Source organism: Kwoniella shandongensis, chromosome 5 (assembly GCF_008629635.2).
Source record: "Kwoniella shandongensis chromosome 5, complete sequence".
Taxonomy (NCBI): domain Eukaryota; kingdom Fungi; phylum Basidiomycota; class Tremellomycetes; order Tremellales; family Cryptococcaceae; genus Kwoniella; species Kwoniella shandongensis.
The window spans coordinates 1,263,475-1,280,410 of record NC_089291.1 but is presented as its reverse complement, the minus strand read 5'-3'; the positions used below and the strand labels follow the sequence as shown (position 1 = coordinate 1,280,410).

The 16,936-nt window shown below is 49.9% G+C and overlaps 7 protein-coding genes across 7 annotated transcripts; 3 read left to right on the top strand and 4 right to left on the bottom strand.

Annotated features, from left to right (window-relative positions):
* Positions 1-5,525: 5,525 nt before the first annotated feature.
* CI109_103149 (uncharacterized protein) lies at positions 5,526-6,860 on the top strand (the record flags this gene model as incomplete). The annotated part of the gene is made up of 7 exons (XM_032001536.2): positions 5,526-5,610; positions 5,671-5,796; positions 5,853-5,932; positions 5,990-6,119; positions 6,171-6,205; positions 6,277-6,538; positions 6,589-6,860. 7 exons carry the CDS (start codon positions 5,526-5,528, stop codon positions 6,858-6,860), a joined length of 990 nt encoding a protein of 329 aa, XP_031864426.2.
* A 64-nt stretch (positions 6,861-6,924) lies between these two features.
* Positions 6,925-8,617, bottom strand: CI109_103148 (uncharacterized protein; the record flags this gene model as incomplete). The annotated part of the gene is made up of 7 exons (XM_032001535.2): positions 6,925-7,105; positions 7,155-7,364; positions 7,419-7,489; positions 7,549-7,575; positions 7,639-7,679; positions 7,735-8,082; positions 8,140-8,617. 7 exons carry the CDS (start codon positions 8,615-8,617, stop codon positions 6,925-6,927), a joined length of 1,356 nt encoding a protein of 451 aa, XP_031864425.2.
* A 180-nt stretch (positions 8,618-8,797) lies between these two features.
* CI109_103147 (uncharacterized protein) lies at positions 8,798-10,456 on the bottom strand (the record flags this gene model as incomplete). The annotated part of the gene is made up of 8 exons (XM_032001534.1): positions 8,798-8,926; positions 8,981-9,173; positions 9,228-9,518; positions 9,574-9,627; positions 9,682-9,800; positions 9,849-10,032; positions 10,082-10,241; positions 10,294-10,456. The coding sequence occupies 8 exons, from the start codon at positions 10,454-10,456 to the stop codon at positions 8,798-8,800; spliced, it is 1,293 nt and encodes a 430-aa protein (XP_031864424.1).
* A 280-nt stretch (positions 10,457-10,736) lies between these two features.
* CI109_103146 (uncharacterized protein) lies at positions 10,737-11,940 on the top strand (the record flags this gene model as incomplete). The annotated part of the gene is made up of 8 exons (XM_032001533.1): positions 10,737-10,809; positions 10,864-10,921; positions 10,965-11,112; positions 11,165-11,209; positions 11,263-11,415; positions 11,465-11,688; positions 11,745-11,868; positions 11,917-11,940. 8 exons carry the CDS (start codon positions 10,737-10,739, stop codon positions 11,938-11,940), a joined length of 849 nt encoding a protein of 282 aa, XP_031864423.1.
* Positions 11,941-11,984: 44 nt separating this feature from the next.
* CI109_103145 (uncharacterized protein) lies at positions 11,985-14,169 on the bottom strand (the record flags this gene model as incomplete). The annotated part of the gene is made up of 8 exons (XM_065967245.1): positions 11,985-12,094; positions 12,138-12,438; positions 12,604-12,730; positions 12,777-12,991; positions 13,052-13,641; positions 13,800-13,869; positions 13,913-14,029; positions 14,077-14,169. The coding sequence occupies 8 exons, from the start codon at positions 14,167-14,169 to the stop codon at positions 11,985-11,987; spliced, it is 1,623 nt and encodes a 540-aa protein (XP_065823317.1).
* Positions 14,170-14,390: 221 nt separating this feature from the next.
* Positions 14,391-15,194, top strand: CI109_103144 (uncharacterized protein; the record flags this gene model as incomplete). Its single annotated transcript, XM_032001531.2, has 3 exons — positions 14,391-14,606; positions 14,652-14,720; positions 14,931-15,194. 3 exons carry the CDS (start codon positions 14,391-14,393, stop codon positions 15,192-15,194), a joined length of 549 nt encoding a protein of 182 aa, XP_031864421.2.
* A 214-nt stretch (positions 15,195-15,408) lies between these two features.
* CI109_103143 (uncharacterized protein) lies at positions 15,409-16,443 on the bottom strand (the record flags this gene model as incomplete). Its single annotated transcript, XM_032001530.2, has 4 exons — positions 15,409-15,543; positions 15,594-16,032; positions 16,084-16,132; positions 16,353-16,443. 4 exons carry the CDS (start codon positions 16,441-16,443, stop codon positions 15,409-15,411), a joined length of 714 nt encoding a protein of 237 aa, XP_031864420.2.
* Positions 16,444-16,936: the final 493 nt, after the last annotated feature.

Below are 16,936 nucleotides of genomic sequence, written 5' to 3'. Positions count from 1 at the left end.
GGATGAACCAGGCAATGGAGTATACACTTGTCACAGGACAAGATGTGCATTAGTCCTGCACTCACTATATAGATAGATATAAGGATGCTGCTAGACTATTTCATCCCTCTGTCCAAACATTTGAATTCATCAAACGGGCAAGGATGTTGATCCACATAGATGGAACAAGGATGGCTTGAATGATTGCATGGAGGAGGAATGGCTCTTCTCATGTTTAAACTCTTTTCCTTAGAGGGGTTTCCCAAGTGAAAGATGTGATGCACCCCTTATCTTTGCTATTGCTTTTGACATTATGATTTGACCTTCAGTCAATTCAGGCCACACCACTTGATGCTGTGATCTGCACACTTTGGTCATTCTCACCAGTCTTGCTGAGTATTTAGTCCTTCCTATCATCCTCTTGAAAACTGTGGTGAATATCATTAACCTTTTTGCCATCATGTGATGCGGCCTCTGCCAGAGGCGGGTCCGAATTATGGACCTGCACTCGGCGGGACAGGGTAGGAATGGATCCAAGTCACAATACAGCATTACACAGATTGAGTTAAGTGCAGCATGTACGAGACTTGGGGTCGACTAGGAGAATGCTTCATTTGTGCGATGATAGTGAACTACACAAAGAAAACACATTTGTCGTAACTGTGTACAAGTGCTGTGCTCAAGTCCCGATCTGTTCCTGGAAGACCTGATAGACACCAGAGACAGGATAGAAAACGAAGGTTCAAGGCAAGCTTGGATCACAATTGATGAGTGTGAGCCATGAGCTCGAGGATTGGTCAGAGGAGTTTGCTTGGAAGGATTAGCAAGCGGGGAAGTGTGTGTTGAAGATATATAAACAACAACGTCTAAGCTGATGTGGTATTCGCAAGGCCCCGTAAGAACCACAGCATGCACTGGCCTTGAACAATGTAACTAGTTTGTAAAGATGAATCAATATTTTTTATCCTTGAGGGAAAAGAAAGGATCAAATTACAAAAGCTAGTGCTCTTATATTCCATTTTGGCTATATCCCATGAGCGACCTTCATTGCCCTCAGTCCGAAGCACAAAGCCTCAGCAAGGGGTTTTACTTTGATCTTCTTTGCCTCAATGCCACACAGTGGGTTTGTGTTTGAATTTTTCACAATATCAAGGAGTTATCAGAGGCAGGTCCGTTGACGAGCCTCTGTGAGTAACACGAAACGCAAATAGGATAAAGTTCTATCCCAAATTGTAAAAATCAAGTACTGATTGTGCAAGACTTGAGGTTGACTAGTCGAGTGTTTCACTTGTATAATAGTAGTGAGCTAGACGCGGGATATACATTTGTCACAGGACTAACTATGTACGAGTCTTGTGATCATATATATAAGTTTCAGTGATACAACTAGAACCGTGGAAGCAATCCGTCAGCCGAGTCGGCCATCTCCGTTGTTGGTCACCTCCGTGTAGGCTTCGGACTGGATGACGAAAGATGGCGAGTCGAACTATTTGGAGGTCGAGTCAAGGTGTCGGGACATAAGTCGATCATGCGGTTGTACTAGATTGTGACACAAACTTATGAACTTGTAACACACAGTATGACCAACTGCTCTCAGAGTAACTCACACACAACAAATCGACCGGCAAATCAAATCTCGGTCTTAGTCTCACACTAGTATACGATGGCAATCTGGAATACGATGCACACGCCTTTTACATCATTAATGATATGATGACAGTAGCAATGGGTGCTACTCATCACTTGGTCAGCAACACTTCAGTAGTTGCTTATGACATCACTAGTAGTGCGGTCGAAGGCGTTAAGATCGGCCTCAGTACCCGTCCATTCGTTACGGCAAAAGGATCGCTACACTACAACAGCTCATTGATCCATCACAATGTCCTCGTTGTCTCCGATCTCTTGTGCACCCTGATCTCTGTCCACAAAACACTATTTCCTTTTGGCTGGACTGTCAATGAATCAGCAGCAATCCTTCACAACAACGGCACCACAATCGGCAAAGCGCCGTATCAGAACGTCCTCTATGTCTTCAAGCAAGTCATACTGCCACCGCTCTTTCTGCAAATCTCAACTGATTATCTGACAGCCTGACAGAACCACCTAGGTCGTCTAGGTGTTGCAGATGACATGCAATTGGCAAGAGGTGGTAAGCTTGGCAGAGGACTAGCGATGTCAACAGGTTCGTCTGTTGTGCGTGTATCATGGGCTCACCGGCCGTCTTCCTTCGCCTCCTGATGATCGCTTTGTCTCCAAACCGCTAGAACTATCACACACCGACATCTGGGGACCTGCCACGGTAAACCAAAAGGTGGTGCTCGCTACTTCCTAACTCCATGACATCTTCACACGCCGCATCCACTTCACGCTACTAAAATAAAATTGAGGAACTTCTCAAGCCTTCAGAAACTTGATCATAAAGGCTGAGAATCAGGTCAAACACAAAGTCGATGTGATAAGTCACAACGGTGGGGAGTTCACCTCTGGACAAGTTAAACAATTGTTGCAACGACGAGGAATTGAACATTTTACTGTCCCCCAGGCTCCCATGCTCAAAATGGCCGAGTGAAACGTGTTCATCTTACCATTCTCCTTGATGTCTGCAGAATACTACAGCAAACTGGTCTACGAGCAACTTTCTGGACCAAAGTAGCTATGTACATGGCGTTAGGTAGATCGTTTCTTGGATATCACCATGAGGAAAATGGCCCCCTCGCCCGAGTGTATTGCCTTTCGGTATGACAGGGGGTCCAGAAGCTGTAGAAGCTGCAAGTGCTGCCTGCTATTGCCAAGTGTTCCCAAGTATTTGGCTCTTCTGTGAAACCAAGGGGATCATCTCAATTGGCTGGAGAAGCGGGTAGTGGAACCTGAACATGCTCGGGCGATTATTGCCAATGAGCATCCAAAGCTGCTGGTTGCCGTAACAGCGCCCGTGAGGAGCTGAAGGGAGTTCAACCTGAGGTTGAGGATCCATGGGGATCAATATCGTGACTGTTGTAGCACTCCACCTTAGGTCTCATAATATGCCTTGCTGTCACGACCGTAAACCGATAATGACGAAAACACCACGAACATGCCACAAAACTCGTCGTAAATCACAAAAGCTCGACATGTTTATATGAACTTAGAACTATCACATCATCGTACTACAAATCTTAGATCTTTGCCGATACATGTTAGTCCAAAATATGGCCTTTCAGCGATTGGCAACCGGGAACATGAACATAACTGAGAGAGACACAGTGGGTTTGTGTTTTAATCTTCCACAATACCACGCAGTACTCAGAGGCAGGTCCATTGACAGGCCTCAGCAGAGAATACGGAACATGAATAGGACGAAGTCCTATCCTGAATTGTAAGAGTCGAGTACCGAGTTACAAGACTTGGGGTTGACTAGCAGAACGCTTTGCTTGTACGATAGTAGTGAGCTAGACAGAGGAATATACATTCAACACAGGAATAACTATGTACGAGTCCTATGTCATGTATATAAATACCAATGATGCCACGAGAACCGTGGGAACGATTAGACAGTCGAATCGGTCATCTCCTACAACAGTCATTTCCGGGCCGACTTTGAACTAGTTCCTGACGGATGACAAGTCAAACTATCTGGAGGCCGGGTTGAGGTGTCACGACATAAGTTGTTTGTTCAGTTGTGCTGGGTCGTGATAATTTGTCCACTTTTGCCCAGACTATTCACATGACCCAGCGGAGTCTTCTTCAATGTCTGTTTTATCCTCTACGGACCTTGTTGTGCCACATCATCCATTTCTTGCAGTGGGAGCAGCTAGCAAAACAATACATTGCTCAGTACAGACAATTGGAGAGAACCGTCGAAATCGACAACACATACAGTCGACACTGCAGAGCACGCCAGTGTGTAAGTATAATCTCCCTGAAACGGCCTTTGATGCCATGAATCCACTTTGCCACTTCCACACATACCTCTGACTTTGGACTGACTTTGTATTGACTCATACCGCCATTGTACCAATATCGTACCAAGCTCGTACCAAACTCATACCGATCTCATATTGACATCGTACCAACTTCGTATTGACTCGTACTGACTTTGTACCGGACTCATACCAGACTCTTACCAGACTCGTATGGACATTGTATGGGACTCGTCCCAAACACTGCGGGAACTATTGAGTCTTTTCTGTATCGCCTAACAATTACTTCTAGTCTTGCATTGTAGCTGAAAGGTATATAAGCTGGCCCTTCTGGCCATCAGTTAGTCTTCTTCCCAACTATGGATTGAATTTGATTCCCACATCAAAAGTCACACAGTCAGTTTGAACCTGACATCTTGTTCATTTGGGTCCCAGTCCCATTCCAGTACCTCAGTGGGTTACAGTCCCACTACTCCTGTTGACATGTCAGAGGCGCATCGTTATTGTAGGACACCCCTTGATCTAGTTCTGTCCCCCTTGCTCCCCCCTAGTCCGTGACGGTTTGTGACATTTGAGCACTGACTGATTGTCATGACGGTCACTGCCACATACATCACGTGACCTATAAGATCCCGACGCACTCTCCGCTCCACTCGCTATTCTCATAGAACTCGTAGAACTTCATTCAACAAACCCATCTATTCCTCAGTCTAGCTTGACGAACTCACCAAGTTGTACAATATCACCCAACGTAGATGGACGGATGGATGGATGGATATATAGGAGAATCGCTATTCTCATCTTTGTACTCTTTTCCTTAGTGATTTCTCGATTGAAAGTCATGAACAGTACCTTTGCTATCGCTCTTGACAATGTCACTTAGCCTTCAGTCAGTCCAAGGCCACAACGCTCATCCTGAGGTTGTTCTCTTCAGATTCTCGTCACTTTTGTCATTCTCGCTGAGTATCTTGTTCATCTCGTCATGATAGTTGACGCCTTTGGCGAATAACACTCCATCTTGTCTCCCTGGTGTGATAGGGCCTCATTGACTGAAGCCTCTGTCGATCATTGTGACACTGATATTCCGGGCTCAGTGGCCACCTCTCAACCAGACTCAAAGCCCTTGACATCAGCTTCGCAATGAACAACGGCACCTGATGTCTTGTGATCACGACACAGCGGCGCTCTGACCAGATTGGTGCTGATTCCGCCGTTGGTGTAATTTAGGACCTGTGTTCATGGTTCACTGTGAGGCTCAGTAGTAGCTGAATGATCTCAAGCCATCCACATCGCTTCTACAGATGCCTGTACTGATACATTGTACCAATACCTTGTCAGGACCAATTTGTGACACCCCAATGTCCTGAATCACAATCGAGTTTTGCTTGAGGAGCATGCATGCTCTGCAAGTGATGGCGGCAGTTGCCATCTTGGTATATATGAGCGATCATCAGGAGTTCAAAGTGGAGAAGTCAGTTATCAGATAGTGTTATGCTCGCGACGATCTGGGCACGCAATGATGCCATGGTCTTTCCTGTACAACACAGAATTCGAAAGCAAGACGTGATGTCAAATACCGAAGCAATTACCCGAGAAGCGGAATTGATCCGGCCGAGAGGGGTGAAGATAAGAGATTTCCATCATCGCATGGTCATCTCCGAAACCGGAACAGCGGTTGCGGATCCACCCCATTCAGCCGAAGTCCAAAAAAAAGACGCATGTTTGTATCTTCGTATGTATCAACTTAGCGCACATTTTGAATCAACGACGAAACCAGATACAAACCGCATAGAAATGTCTTACACCAATCACGCAGTAGATGTCAGACCAGCAGACGCGAATGTCCTCTTCGGCCTTCATAAGCTGCTGGCTAGGACGAGGGATGTTCCGGAGGGACGGAAGAAGAAACCAGTGGTTGGTGAGTGACAGCGGCCTAGCGTCAACTTCACCCAATTGACAATGAGCCGTATCCAGGATCCTGGATGCAGCTGCCCGGTGCCAATCTCGCTAGAATGATAGCATCGATGGGATATGATTTCGTTTTGGTAGACGCAGTGAGTTTTACCTCCCGACACGCCGAACCTTGTGCACGTACCGAGGTACTATTCTAGGAGCACGGGGATATCGATGACGGCGAGATGCACCGACTTGTTGCTGCCATCGGAAATCAAGGATGTAGTCCGATTGTCAGGATACCTGCTCCCGAGAACTTTATCGTCAAACGAGCTTTGGACACGGGAGGTGAGCGCGATGCACGATCAGGCAGGTTGATTCTCATCGTTTCTTTTCCAGCCCACGGTCTATTATGCCCGATGATGTCCACTGCCGTGAGTTCTTTCGCTTTCATTAAGGAATTGCCATGTGTGAGGTTGCTAACGGTGCGCAATCGTCCATGCAGGAAGAGGCACGACGCTTCGTGTCCTACTGCCGATTCCCATTCCCTCGCGCTAGTCGGCCGTCACCGGAGTCGATCATGGCTTCACCCTATTCACCATTGAACGGTGTGCGGGGAGCAGGCTCTTCGATTGCGCCCGCTTTGTTTAAACAGAGCATGGGCGACTACCTTGCGACTGCGAACAAGAACATCTTTCTTGCTGTTCAGATCGAGACGGAAGAAGGATTGGAGAACTGCGAGGAGATTGCCAAGGTGGACGGCATTGGTAAAGCTTATTCCTATCCCTTGAATTTGGTCTGCTCATACATTCACTAGATATGCTTTTCGTCGGACCCAATGACCTCTGCAGCTCAATGGGTCTCCCTCCTCTCAACCACCCCAACGAGCCAGAAGTCCAGGCAGCGATTGCTCGTGTCCTGAAGGCAGCGCACGATGCTGGAAAGTACGCAGGAATGTTCTGTGTTACGCCCGAGCAGGTCTTGCAGAGAGCAGAGCAGGGTTTCGACTTTATGAATTTGGGGGCGGACACGGTTGCCATTGGGGGATGGAATGGTCAAGCGCTGAGTGCGATCAAAGAGATCAGGTAGATGTGGAGGCATGCATATATTCTACATAGTAGAGTCGTAGTAGAAGGGGAAGGCGTCGCCCTACTCACCCTTCCAAGCCCCAGCTCATCATTTGATTGCTCTGAACAGCCCCGACCGTCATCAACATGTTGGCGGCATCGTTGCCATCACTCGTAGGCAGTCTCAGCTGACCTGACATCTCCGCGTTTCGAAACTGGACATGGGATGATAGAAGTCCAACCTGTCGGTACGCTGTGGCTTGGTCCCTAGTATACCGGTCAGATCCCACCTGGAGATGATGTGCTCAAAACTCACCACGAGATATGTTCGTGATACAAGCGGTCTCCTCGAATGCTTACAAACGCGTTCATGGGTATATTAATCTGCTTCCCGGTAGGAGGGACACCTGGGAGAAGCCAATCAACCATCTGATCGTGGGTGAACGAGAATGTGAACTCTTCAGCGATGCGGTCAAGCCCTACGCAACGAGACACCATGGTTTGGACTGTATCTCGAGGGTTGGAGCTGTGTGGTATAATAGGTCAGAAACGGGACGATCAGGAGACATACAATGCTTACAATATAAAATGGTCGCGATAGAATGCAGTCAGATCGCGTCGTCCAACTCCTCCGGTGATGGTGGGGACGTGCTAGTTTGAGGGAAGTCAGCGGCTGATGGACCAGGAAGGGTCGGCTATTCAGTGCTCACATTAACGTATGGTTGTGCGACCATGGTCTGAGGCATTCACAATCAGCTTTGATTTTCCCTCGCTCAGAAACGCAACATCGGTCAGCTCACTCCCATGGTCTTGGCAACACTACGGGTGAAGAACTCGTGGCCTGGGGAGTGTGGATCAGTAACAGTGCGCATCGGGTCGTCATGGATTCAGCTCACCGGTATGCTCCTCCCAGATCGCTTCTAGATCGAACCAGGGTCCATCCATTCGCTTCTTGATCCAACTCAGACTTCTGGCGTGAGAGATATCGGCGTGATGGTGGTTATATCCTGGACCTCCTGGGAAGCTGAAGTGGTGGTCGGACTGATCCACGTAAGAGTATGACTTGTGCGGACTTGGTATAGGAAGTGTGGTCGGTCGTGATGAGGGGGTGCAGACGTGGATCAGGGTGGGGATGGTTTTGTGGGTCTTGACGGTTTCCAGTGTATCGGAGCCATAGATCACCAAGGCTTGGATTGGGAGTGTTACAGTGAAAAAGTCAGTGGAAAGTATGGAGTGGTCATACACTGGGGGACACAAGTCGGTTAACGGATCTTTCACACTACTGCATGCATTGGACTCACCGATCATAGCGGCTTTGTCCTTTACTACGTCGAGATCGCCCTTGTCCTCCCATTCTCCCAGTCTGGGTAAGCCTTCTTCAAGGGCCTTCAGCATTGACCATTCGTCTTGATCCCCCTTGCTTGCGAAGATGGCCAGGATAGTGAAGCCCTCCTCGGCCCATTTCTGGACCGGCTCCGGATCTATTTGCTCGGTCGTTGGTGTCGCTTCACCGATAGGGGGAGGGTTGGGTATGTTGGGCAGAAGCAAGACGAGGGGAGGGCCATATCCGCGACGAGTTAGAGGTGGCTGTATGAGAACGTTTGGCGCGATGGGTATCCTTGGAGCGGACGGTAAGGGGACCTCTTGCTCGTGCTCTGAGGTAGGGTCATAGTGCATAGGACCTTCGAAGCTGGCTGTAGACATTTTGGCGGCGATGAACAAGTTGGACGGCAAGGGAAGGGTCTGTTGAGCATGGTCATCTTTTGCAAGCAGCGTCATTAGAGCAACCGACTTTTGTGGACGATATTGTCGCTGTTTGTTGTTGGCTTATCTTACGGGAGGAACCCCTCCGGAAGGTTCAGGGATCGGAAGGTGGGATCCGTCGGTCCGAACGAGGTGATCGCCGAAAATGTTCATTTTGGATATAACCAATGCATGTCTATAAATGTGTGGAATCTACTAAGCCTTCCACTCGGCAGGCACTGTCCCGTCGATGTCCGCTCGCATGTCATATCCGTTGATCTCCTCAATCGTCAGACGCACGTGACCCTCCTTGGTCTTGATCGCTCCTTGAGCCTTGGAGCCCGGCTGTTTGGCGTAGCAGGTCAGCAAACGGATTGCAAGTATGGGAGAGTTACTGACCAATGAGCTGAAACCGATACGTTCCCGGATATCCTCGGTGGCGAGATAACTACAATATTGTACTCGTTCGGCTCGAGGCTTTCTGATCTTTTCGTACATCTTCAAGCCCTCCTCGATGTATTGGGTGTATTTGAAGTCCTTGCTGAAGAGGATGCCAAGCGCGGCAGCGTCTTCGATACCTTGGCAAGCTCCCCTAAGGTCGTGAATTGTGTCAGGGTTTTAATCGACCGGATCTAAAGCCACTCACTGGCTTTGATGGGGCATCATAGCGTGACAGGCATCTCCTAGCAGCGCTACCTTTTTTTCGGTCCACTTTGTCAATGGAGTATGTTTGTACAATCGCCATGGTTTTCGGTCGACAGAGTGTTTCAACGCCAACACACAATCGGGATCCAGTTCACCGAAAGGTGCGATCAACTCCTCGATCGAAATGTCTTCGACCAAGAATCCCTCCTTCTTGGTTCTAGCCAGTTCGGCGGGGAAGAAGACGTAGAAGGAGATGACTTGGCCACCGTTACACGGGCTCATCACGATTTTGCTGAGAGACAGGTCAGCACCTCTGCAGGGCGGCGCGCTATCAAGGAGACACGTACAGGTATTTGTTGATGTCGGGGGTCTCGAGACCGCCCCAGTATTGAATTGCCGGTCTAGGGGGGGAGTTCAGCTGCTGATGGGTCGGGCTAGTGTGTACTCAAACTCACTCGGTGAACTTGTGTAGACCAAGCTCTTCGATCTGTTCTTTGTATACGTTGCATCGGTAGCAGGAAGACGTGGCGCTGGTGATGGTAGGGTCAAGGTTCATGAGTTTCCTGACGGTGGACTGTCGCGGTGTCAGCGGCGATCGATCGTTGGAGTAGTTTGAACTCACCACAACACCGTCCGAGCCGATGATCATGTCAAATGTGGAGATTGCGCCGTTGGTGAAAGTGATGGTGTTCGTGTCGAAATCGATGGCTTGAGCACCGGAGAGACAGACTAGCTTGGCAGGAGGTCCTTCGCCCTCTTCTGAGAGTGCACAGTCGAGGAGCATCGTATGCATGTCCTGTCGGTGGCTGTAGGTATGATCAGTGGCGCTTATTGCTTGCTTTCCGCGCAACTCACAACATGTAGTAAGGGAAACCCCATTTCTCCTTGTAGTCTCCAAGATCATACACCATGTCGGCATCTCCCGACTTGTAGTCTCTCAGAGTGAGATGTTGCAGATCGATGGGTAAACCGGAAGGAACGTCCACGCCCCAGTGATGCAGCCATTGTCCACCGTCTAAATGCATCGATCAGCTTAATCAGGACGAAAATTCACACTGGTGACATACTCTTAGCACATGAGATCGAGTTGCCCACTTCGGCGGCGAGATCACGACGCTCATAGACGGTACAGGTGTGGCCGGAACGACGAAGCGCAATTGCTGCCGAGAGACCGGAAAGACCGGCTCCGACGATGGCGACATTGAGGGGAGTGAATGTGGATACGGGCATGGTGAGGTCAGGAATGCTTGGGGGAGAGGTGTGGTGAGATGTAATTTTGCGAAACAACAGCTGTTCTTGTAGTTTGCTGATCCCATACAGACTTTTGGGAAATTGACAGATAAGAATCGGAAATTCCGTCCGTCGCACACCGACGGTCGGATCAGCTCCGTTTTTATCTTTTGCCCCGCTACACGGCCCGCTTCGACACGCGCTTTGGGCTTGCGATGATGGTTTATCATAGTATATGGGGTCTTTCGTATGCATCGTCTTTGAAGCACTCCGATTTAAAATGAGCGCGTTACCAGAGATACCACTGAATGACGGTCGAAAGATACCCGTGGTGGGATATGGATTTGGGACAGGTACGTTATTCGCTGTTATGGTGTTATTCTTCTATTGATGATCCGTCGGTATAGCAAACTTGGGCAAAGACTCCTCCGATGCGGTTGTATTGGCTCTGAGCCAGGGTTTCTAGTACGTACAGCATGAGACGATTTCGGGACTGACGAAGTGTTAGCCATCTTGACGGCGCCGAATACTACGCCAACGATGAATCGATTCGAGTGGGTCTCGAAACAGCCAAGGTCCCACGGGAGGAAATGTTTTACACGACAAAGTGTTGTTCCAATGACCCACGGAAAGCTCTTCAAGCCGCTCTGAAGACGGTGGGTCGGACGTTGTTCGTAAAGTGGACCATTTTACTAAAAATGGTAACAGCTGAACCTCGGATACGTCGATTTGTATCTCCTGCATGGTCCGGATGTGAGTTGTTCAGGGTGTTTGCAAAGCCTCGGCGTTGATAGGGCTTTGTTCAGTTCTTTCCTGAACTCGGGGTGGCAAGGGCTTGGGAGATCTGCGAAGAGATGCAGCGAGAAGGACTGTGTAGATCTATCGGAGTGTCAAACTTTAGAGTCAAGGATTTGGAGGATCTGTTGAAAAGGGCAAAGGTCAAGCCCGCGATTAACCAGGTGTGTGTTGTCTGGCGAAGAATCAAGGTATCGCGCTGAAGCATAGCAGTTCGAGCTACACCCCTACCTCTACAAGCATGAGTCGGCTCTCATCGACTATTGCAAGACTAACGATATTGCCATTGCGACCTATGCCTCGCTGACACCTTTGACGAGCGCCAAGGGAGGACCAGTGGACGCGACAGTGGAGAGAATAGCAGCGGAGACTGGCTTCACCTCGGGGCAGGTTTTGCTGAAGTGGTCTCAACAGGTCACGAGTGGCATCGTCATCACGTGGGTTGGATCTTGGCCCTCTTTAGGATATTATGGCTGATCGCTCAGCATATTAGCACGTCGGGCAAAGCGTCGAGACTTCAAGAGCAGCTGGTTGCATTCACAAGCATGCCAGATTTGACCAAGTTACAGATCAATGCCATTGTCGAAAACGGTAGATCGAAACATCACAGGATTTTTGTGAGTTCGCACGGTTTTTTCGCTCGTACCATGCTGATCGGGGGGTAGTTCCCACATATGGATGAGCTGTGATGTGGGCAGGTGGTAGTTTTATAGATGCATAGAGTTCCGCATTATTATGGACGACTAACAGGAGCCGCGATGTTGAACGTGTATCGAGATTGCACATCCGCGTAGTCAGGCTGCTCATCTTTCCCGTCAAGTAGTCCGTAGTAGAAGGTGGTGTCTGTCGTCGATGGTCAGCATTCCCCATACACCGCAAAACCCACCTCGACCATCCAGCTCTCTCATAGTAAAGCCGTTCCCCATGTATCCAAATCGGTTCCCAGCGTATCCGTACGTGTACCGCCAGTCCTCCCACCTAGGGTTGGTGAGCAGCTCTATGATCAACACCCTGTTGCCGGGGAACATGACTGGAGAAGCATCAGGCCCAGGCTTGAACCATGAGCTGCAGGTACCAGACCAGGTGGTGCGCTTCAGATAGAGGTCTCGATGTTCGTTGAAGTCTCGGACCGCTTCTGGTGATATGTCCATCTTGGTGATGTTTTCCTTTTGCATCTTTTTAAGGATCTGCATGAACGAGCGGGTCACTGCGATGTTAGCGGGGGGCTCAAACGCCACTCGTACTCACTCGCTTCAATCATGGGAGCCCCCGAGCCGTGTCCGGTGGGACCATGCGGTCCGTAGTACATGAAGTACTGGGCTATCAGCTTTGCCGTCAAACAACCGACTCACGTTGGGGGTGTCTTTGATGGCGATGGAGAGATACGAGTCGATCGGGTAGTCTCTCCATAGGTCCTGGATGTTGATACCTTGGGCATTGATTACGGGGAAACGGGGACGGAAGCTGGTGTCGAAGCCGCTGTGCAAGCGATTTCAGTGAAAGACCATCTATAGCTGACACTTACGTGGCACACACAAAGACGTCGACCTCGACTTCATTCCCCTGATGATCGATGAAGCCTTTCTCGGTTACTCTTTGGAACATCTCGGTATAGACCTGAACGTTGGGCTCGTTGAGTGCTTCGAGATATCCGTTCCCTGGGGTGGGTCGCCTGCATCCAACGAGAAACTTGGTCGGGATCATAGCGTCAATGAGACGTTGATTGCCCTTGAGTCGGGTCTTCATGTCGTGCTCGGCGAACTAGAAGTGTAAGTGACGCGACATCGGCATCGTGCTCACCTCGAGGGCAGCAGTCTGCTCTGGAGTGCCTTTGATCAGGAATCGGAATCGTTGGTTCAGCTCGGACTCGATCATTTTGCGGTATTTCAGAGACTCGAGGGGGTTTTCGGCGAATCGCTGTTTTTGCTCCTCAGTGTATAAGAAGTTTTTCCCGTCCGGTCCGGCGAACTTTTGAGCGAACGCAGATGTGATCCAGGTGGGCGATCCTGGGAGGGTCAGTGGGAGCACAGGTTGGTGACACGTACGAATCCAGTGGTAGACCTTTCGGCACTCGGGTTGGACAGTTGCTAGGAGTTGAATGCCGGAACTGCCACTGCCAACGATGGCAACACGTTTCCCCTTGAGGTCCACGTCGTCTGGCCATCTGGCCGTGTGACATAAGATCCCTTGGAAAGAGTGCAAGCCTTTGATGTCGGGCCATTTCCAAGCGTTCAAGACACCGCCAGCGTTGATAAAGACGTCACATCGACTGGTGAACTCGGCCCCGTCATTCGATCTGACTGTGATCTCCCATTGATTAGTGTCTGGAAGCCATTGAGCGTGCACCACTTCATGGTGGAGCTTGAAGTACTTGGCGAGGCGAAATCTGTCTGTAAGCGATTACATTTCTACGTGGGAAACTGACTTTTCGACCAAGCCACGGTAGTATTGGTGTATCTCCGTTGCCGTGGCGTAGAACTCTTTCCAGTATGGGTTAGGTGACCAAGACACTTGGAGGTGTTAGCGATGTCTGAGGTAATCGACTCACTTTGATAGTTGATGGAAGGGATATCACATCGACAGCCTGGGTATTTGTTCCAGTACCAAGTGCCGCCATACTAGGTATCGTCAGTCTTTGGACACCCCACGTTAACTACTCACATCACCTCCTAGCTCATAGATCTGCAAGTCGATCTGTTCACCGTCGGTTTCGACGCTGTGCGCGAGTGAGATGCCGGAGATACCAGCACCGATGGCGATGACTTTTAACGGGCGAAGCTGTGTACGATGTCAGGGGCGCGAGCGCAAAAATGTAACTCACTCACCGAACCAAAGGGTTTGTTTGGGATCTCATACCCTCGCGCATTTCGAGAAGGCCAAGGCGGTTCTGCGTCTTTGACAGGGATAGGGGCGGGCATTGTGTGTGGGGGGTGTCCGTTACGAGAAGAACGTTCTGGCGCTGGTTTATGTATGGTTTGCTTCTGCATGGATGCAGTGGTGATCCGACGGAAAGATAACGCATCGTTCCGAGATCCGATCCGTGTTAAAATGACGATTAGTTACAATAACGCGCTGGAAACATACATGCTACATTGATACATTGATACAATGGTGCATGTACGCTCACCACCGAGACCAGATGACGCCCGTACGCCCTTTGTCGGAGCGACCCGCACTCACCCTCTACCTGCTATGTCAGTACCCTCAGCGACCCATGTCATTCGCGCCTCACGGATGGAAAGCCGTCCTGCCGCTTCGGTACCTTGGTGTTGATTATGAGACGGTTTATGTGACTCTCTCAGAGCTACGAGAGGTGTTACCGAGAACCTTTGGGCTACCTCAAGTGACCATACCTGTCAGTGGCTAAGCATGTGGGAAGATCGAAGCTGACGTGCAGCAGGCCCTACGAGTCGTCGAGATAGGTGGTGAGGAGCGCCTCATTCTTGACTCGTACAATATATCGCAATACGTAGGTGTCGCGGCGATGGACTCAGCTGACGTGCAGCTAGGAGAACGCTTTAGCACCCATCAGAAATCTATATACAGATCCGAGGTCGGAAGACACTACTCCAGATTCATCGAGCAGTGGGTGGATAGGAGTCTGGCCGCAGCGATCAGGCCTTGCGTCCTGCATACGGTAAGGGTGGGCAGTACAGATAACATGCTGAATGTCGCATAGAGCTACGCATGCTTCCCTGACGAGGGTCCTTTTGCCGACGTCGCATCAAAATCAGCATTCTTGGCCAAATGCGGACAGAGCAAGATGGACGAGACGATTGCGCTGAATTCAGAGCCCGAGTGGACTGAGAAGCAGTATGCTGCTGTTAGGAAAGAGCTAGGAACGATGGAAGTGTTGTTGCGGGAACGACGTGAACGGGGAGAGTCTGGATCATTTCTGGGTGGAGATGAACCGATACATGCAGACTTTTGCGTCTTTGCGTGAGTTTGACCGGGTAGTGACATGGCTAAGACCCCTTCCCCGTTGCAGCTTCTACCCGTACTCACGCACCAACAAGCATCTTGTGGAGCAAACCTGGCATCATCCAACGTTGCCGTTTATTCAGAAATGGCTACAAGCGTTGCAGAACAGAGGGTTAGTCAGTGAATCCGAGTTGCAGATGGTAGAAGGTCCATGCTGAGGTGGAAACCTCGATACATCACTGGACGGAAGCCGAGAAGTCTGCTTTCGGATCCCATGTAGTACCTGCCAGTCCATCTTGACTACGTAACGGATGTTCTTCTCTCGCTTGTTCGAGCAGCGTCGACAAGCTTTCGTTTTGCGCGATTGCTTTCTAGTGGGAAGACGTTAGTCTGGTCGTGATCAAAGGATAAGCGCGCTTACTTTGAGACACCCTTGATACTCTAACCACGCCTTGCCGCACGACCTTTCGTATTCTTCAGCTTTTATTTGAGAACGGGTTTTGCCTGTCGTATCAATAGGGTCGTCGTCAATCTCGTCATCAGGTTCGTCGGGCGTATGTGGGTGGTGAACGTGTATGCGTGTGTGGGGGTGGTGAGGCGGAGGCACTGTACGGCGAGAGGGGAAAGCGTTCGCCCAGCTGGTGATAAGGGGTTGCTTTTTGGGCGATGTCGTGGGGTTGGGGTTGGGTTGGTGGGGAAGCGGTGACGCCTGTGGTTCAATAACGGAGGTCGACGAGGATGCGACGGAAGATGAGCCGTTGCGTGAAGCGTCCAGTGCAGGTTGCAGGTAGCCCTCAAACCAGAGATTGAAACAGGAGTCGTACCGGTGTTTCAACGGTGTGCATTCGGGGGACAAAGATCTACCGGGGGTGGGTGTTAGCGGGCGAACGTGCAATTGTGCCTTGACTCACTCCATGGCTGGTGGTGGTTTGGAGGGATGGTGAGGTGAGTTGCTCAACGCTAATAATCAAATTCAGCAATAATATACGCAACTCGAGACCGTCGACACTGCATGCTGAGGATATATACTCCTAGCAAAGCCAGAATAGTCCCGCTTATCTTTGGACCCCCCACATAAGCCCCCCCATGTAGCAGGTATGCGGGGTGTGGGCTTATACATTAATGCTTACATTTATGTACCTGCCTCTTCGGGTAATTCCAGGCAGAGATTTCAGCTCACATCCTATCGCGGCCATCGTCCGTACCTCCACCTTTCTTGACCACTCTGCCAAATGCATGAAAATCAACGTTCCTTTGGTCAAGCAAAGCATAGCTTGTTCGGCTGGCGCTCGACAATGACAGTTCCACTTGAGCGATTGTTGCCTTTAGCCTTCAGCGAAAAGTACCAGTATCCCGTTGCTTACGACGGGGATGTCTCCAAAGCGAGCAATCACGAAACGTAGGATCGACAGTGCGGGACGTTTGTCGCAGCAATAGCGTCCAACATGACAGCGACGAGATCACTCAGTAGACGCCGCATCAGAATCATATTCAGATGAAGGACATCAGTCGCTTCAAATATGTCGTAGGAGTAGACAAATGGAATTGGTATGTGCGGTGAACGAGCACGCTTCGAGAAGATATAGCAAATGTTATAAAGCAAGGGGGAAATGCACTCAGGTACTTCATCGCTGGATGCGTTGATCCGATACTACTGGCATGAATGCACCGTCCCGGACCGTCAAAGTGAATTGAGTCGTAGAAGACGGATACCTGTACACTGTACAACTGCCGAGGTTCAGCGGGAAGGGAGTTGATGCTAGG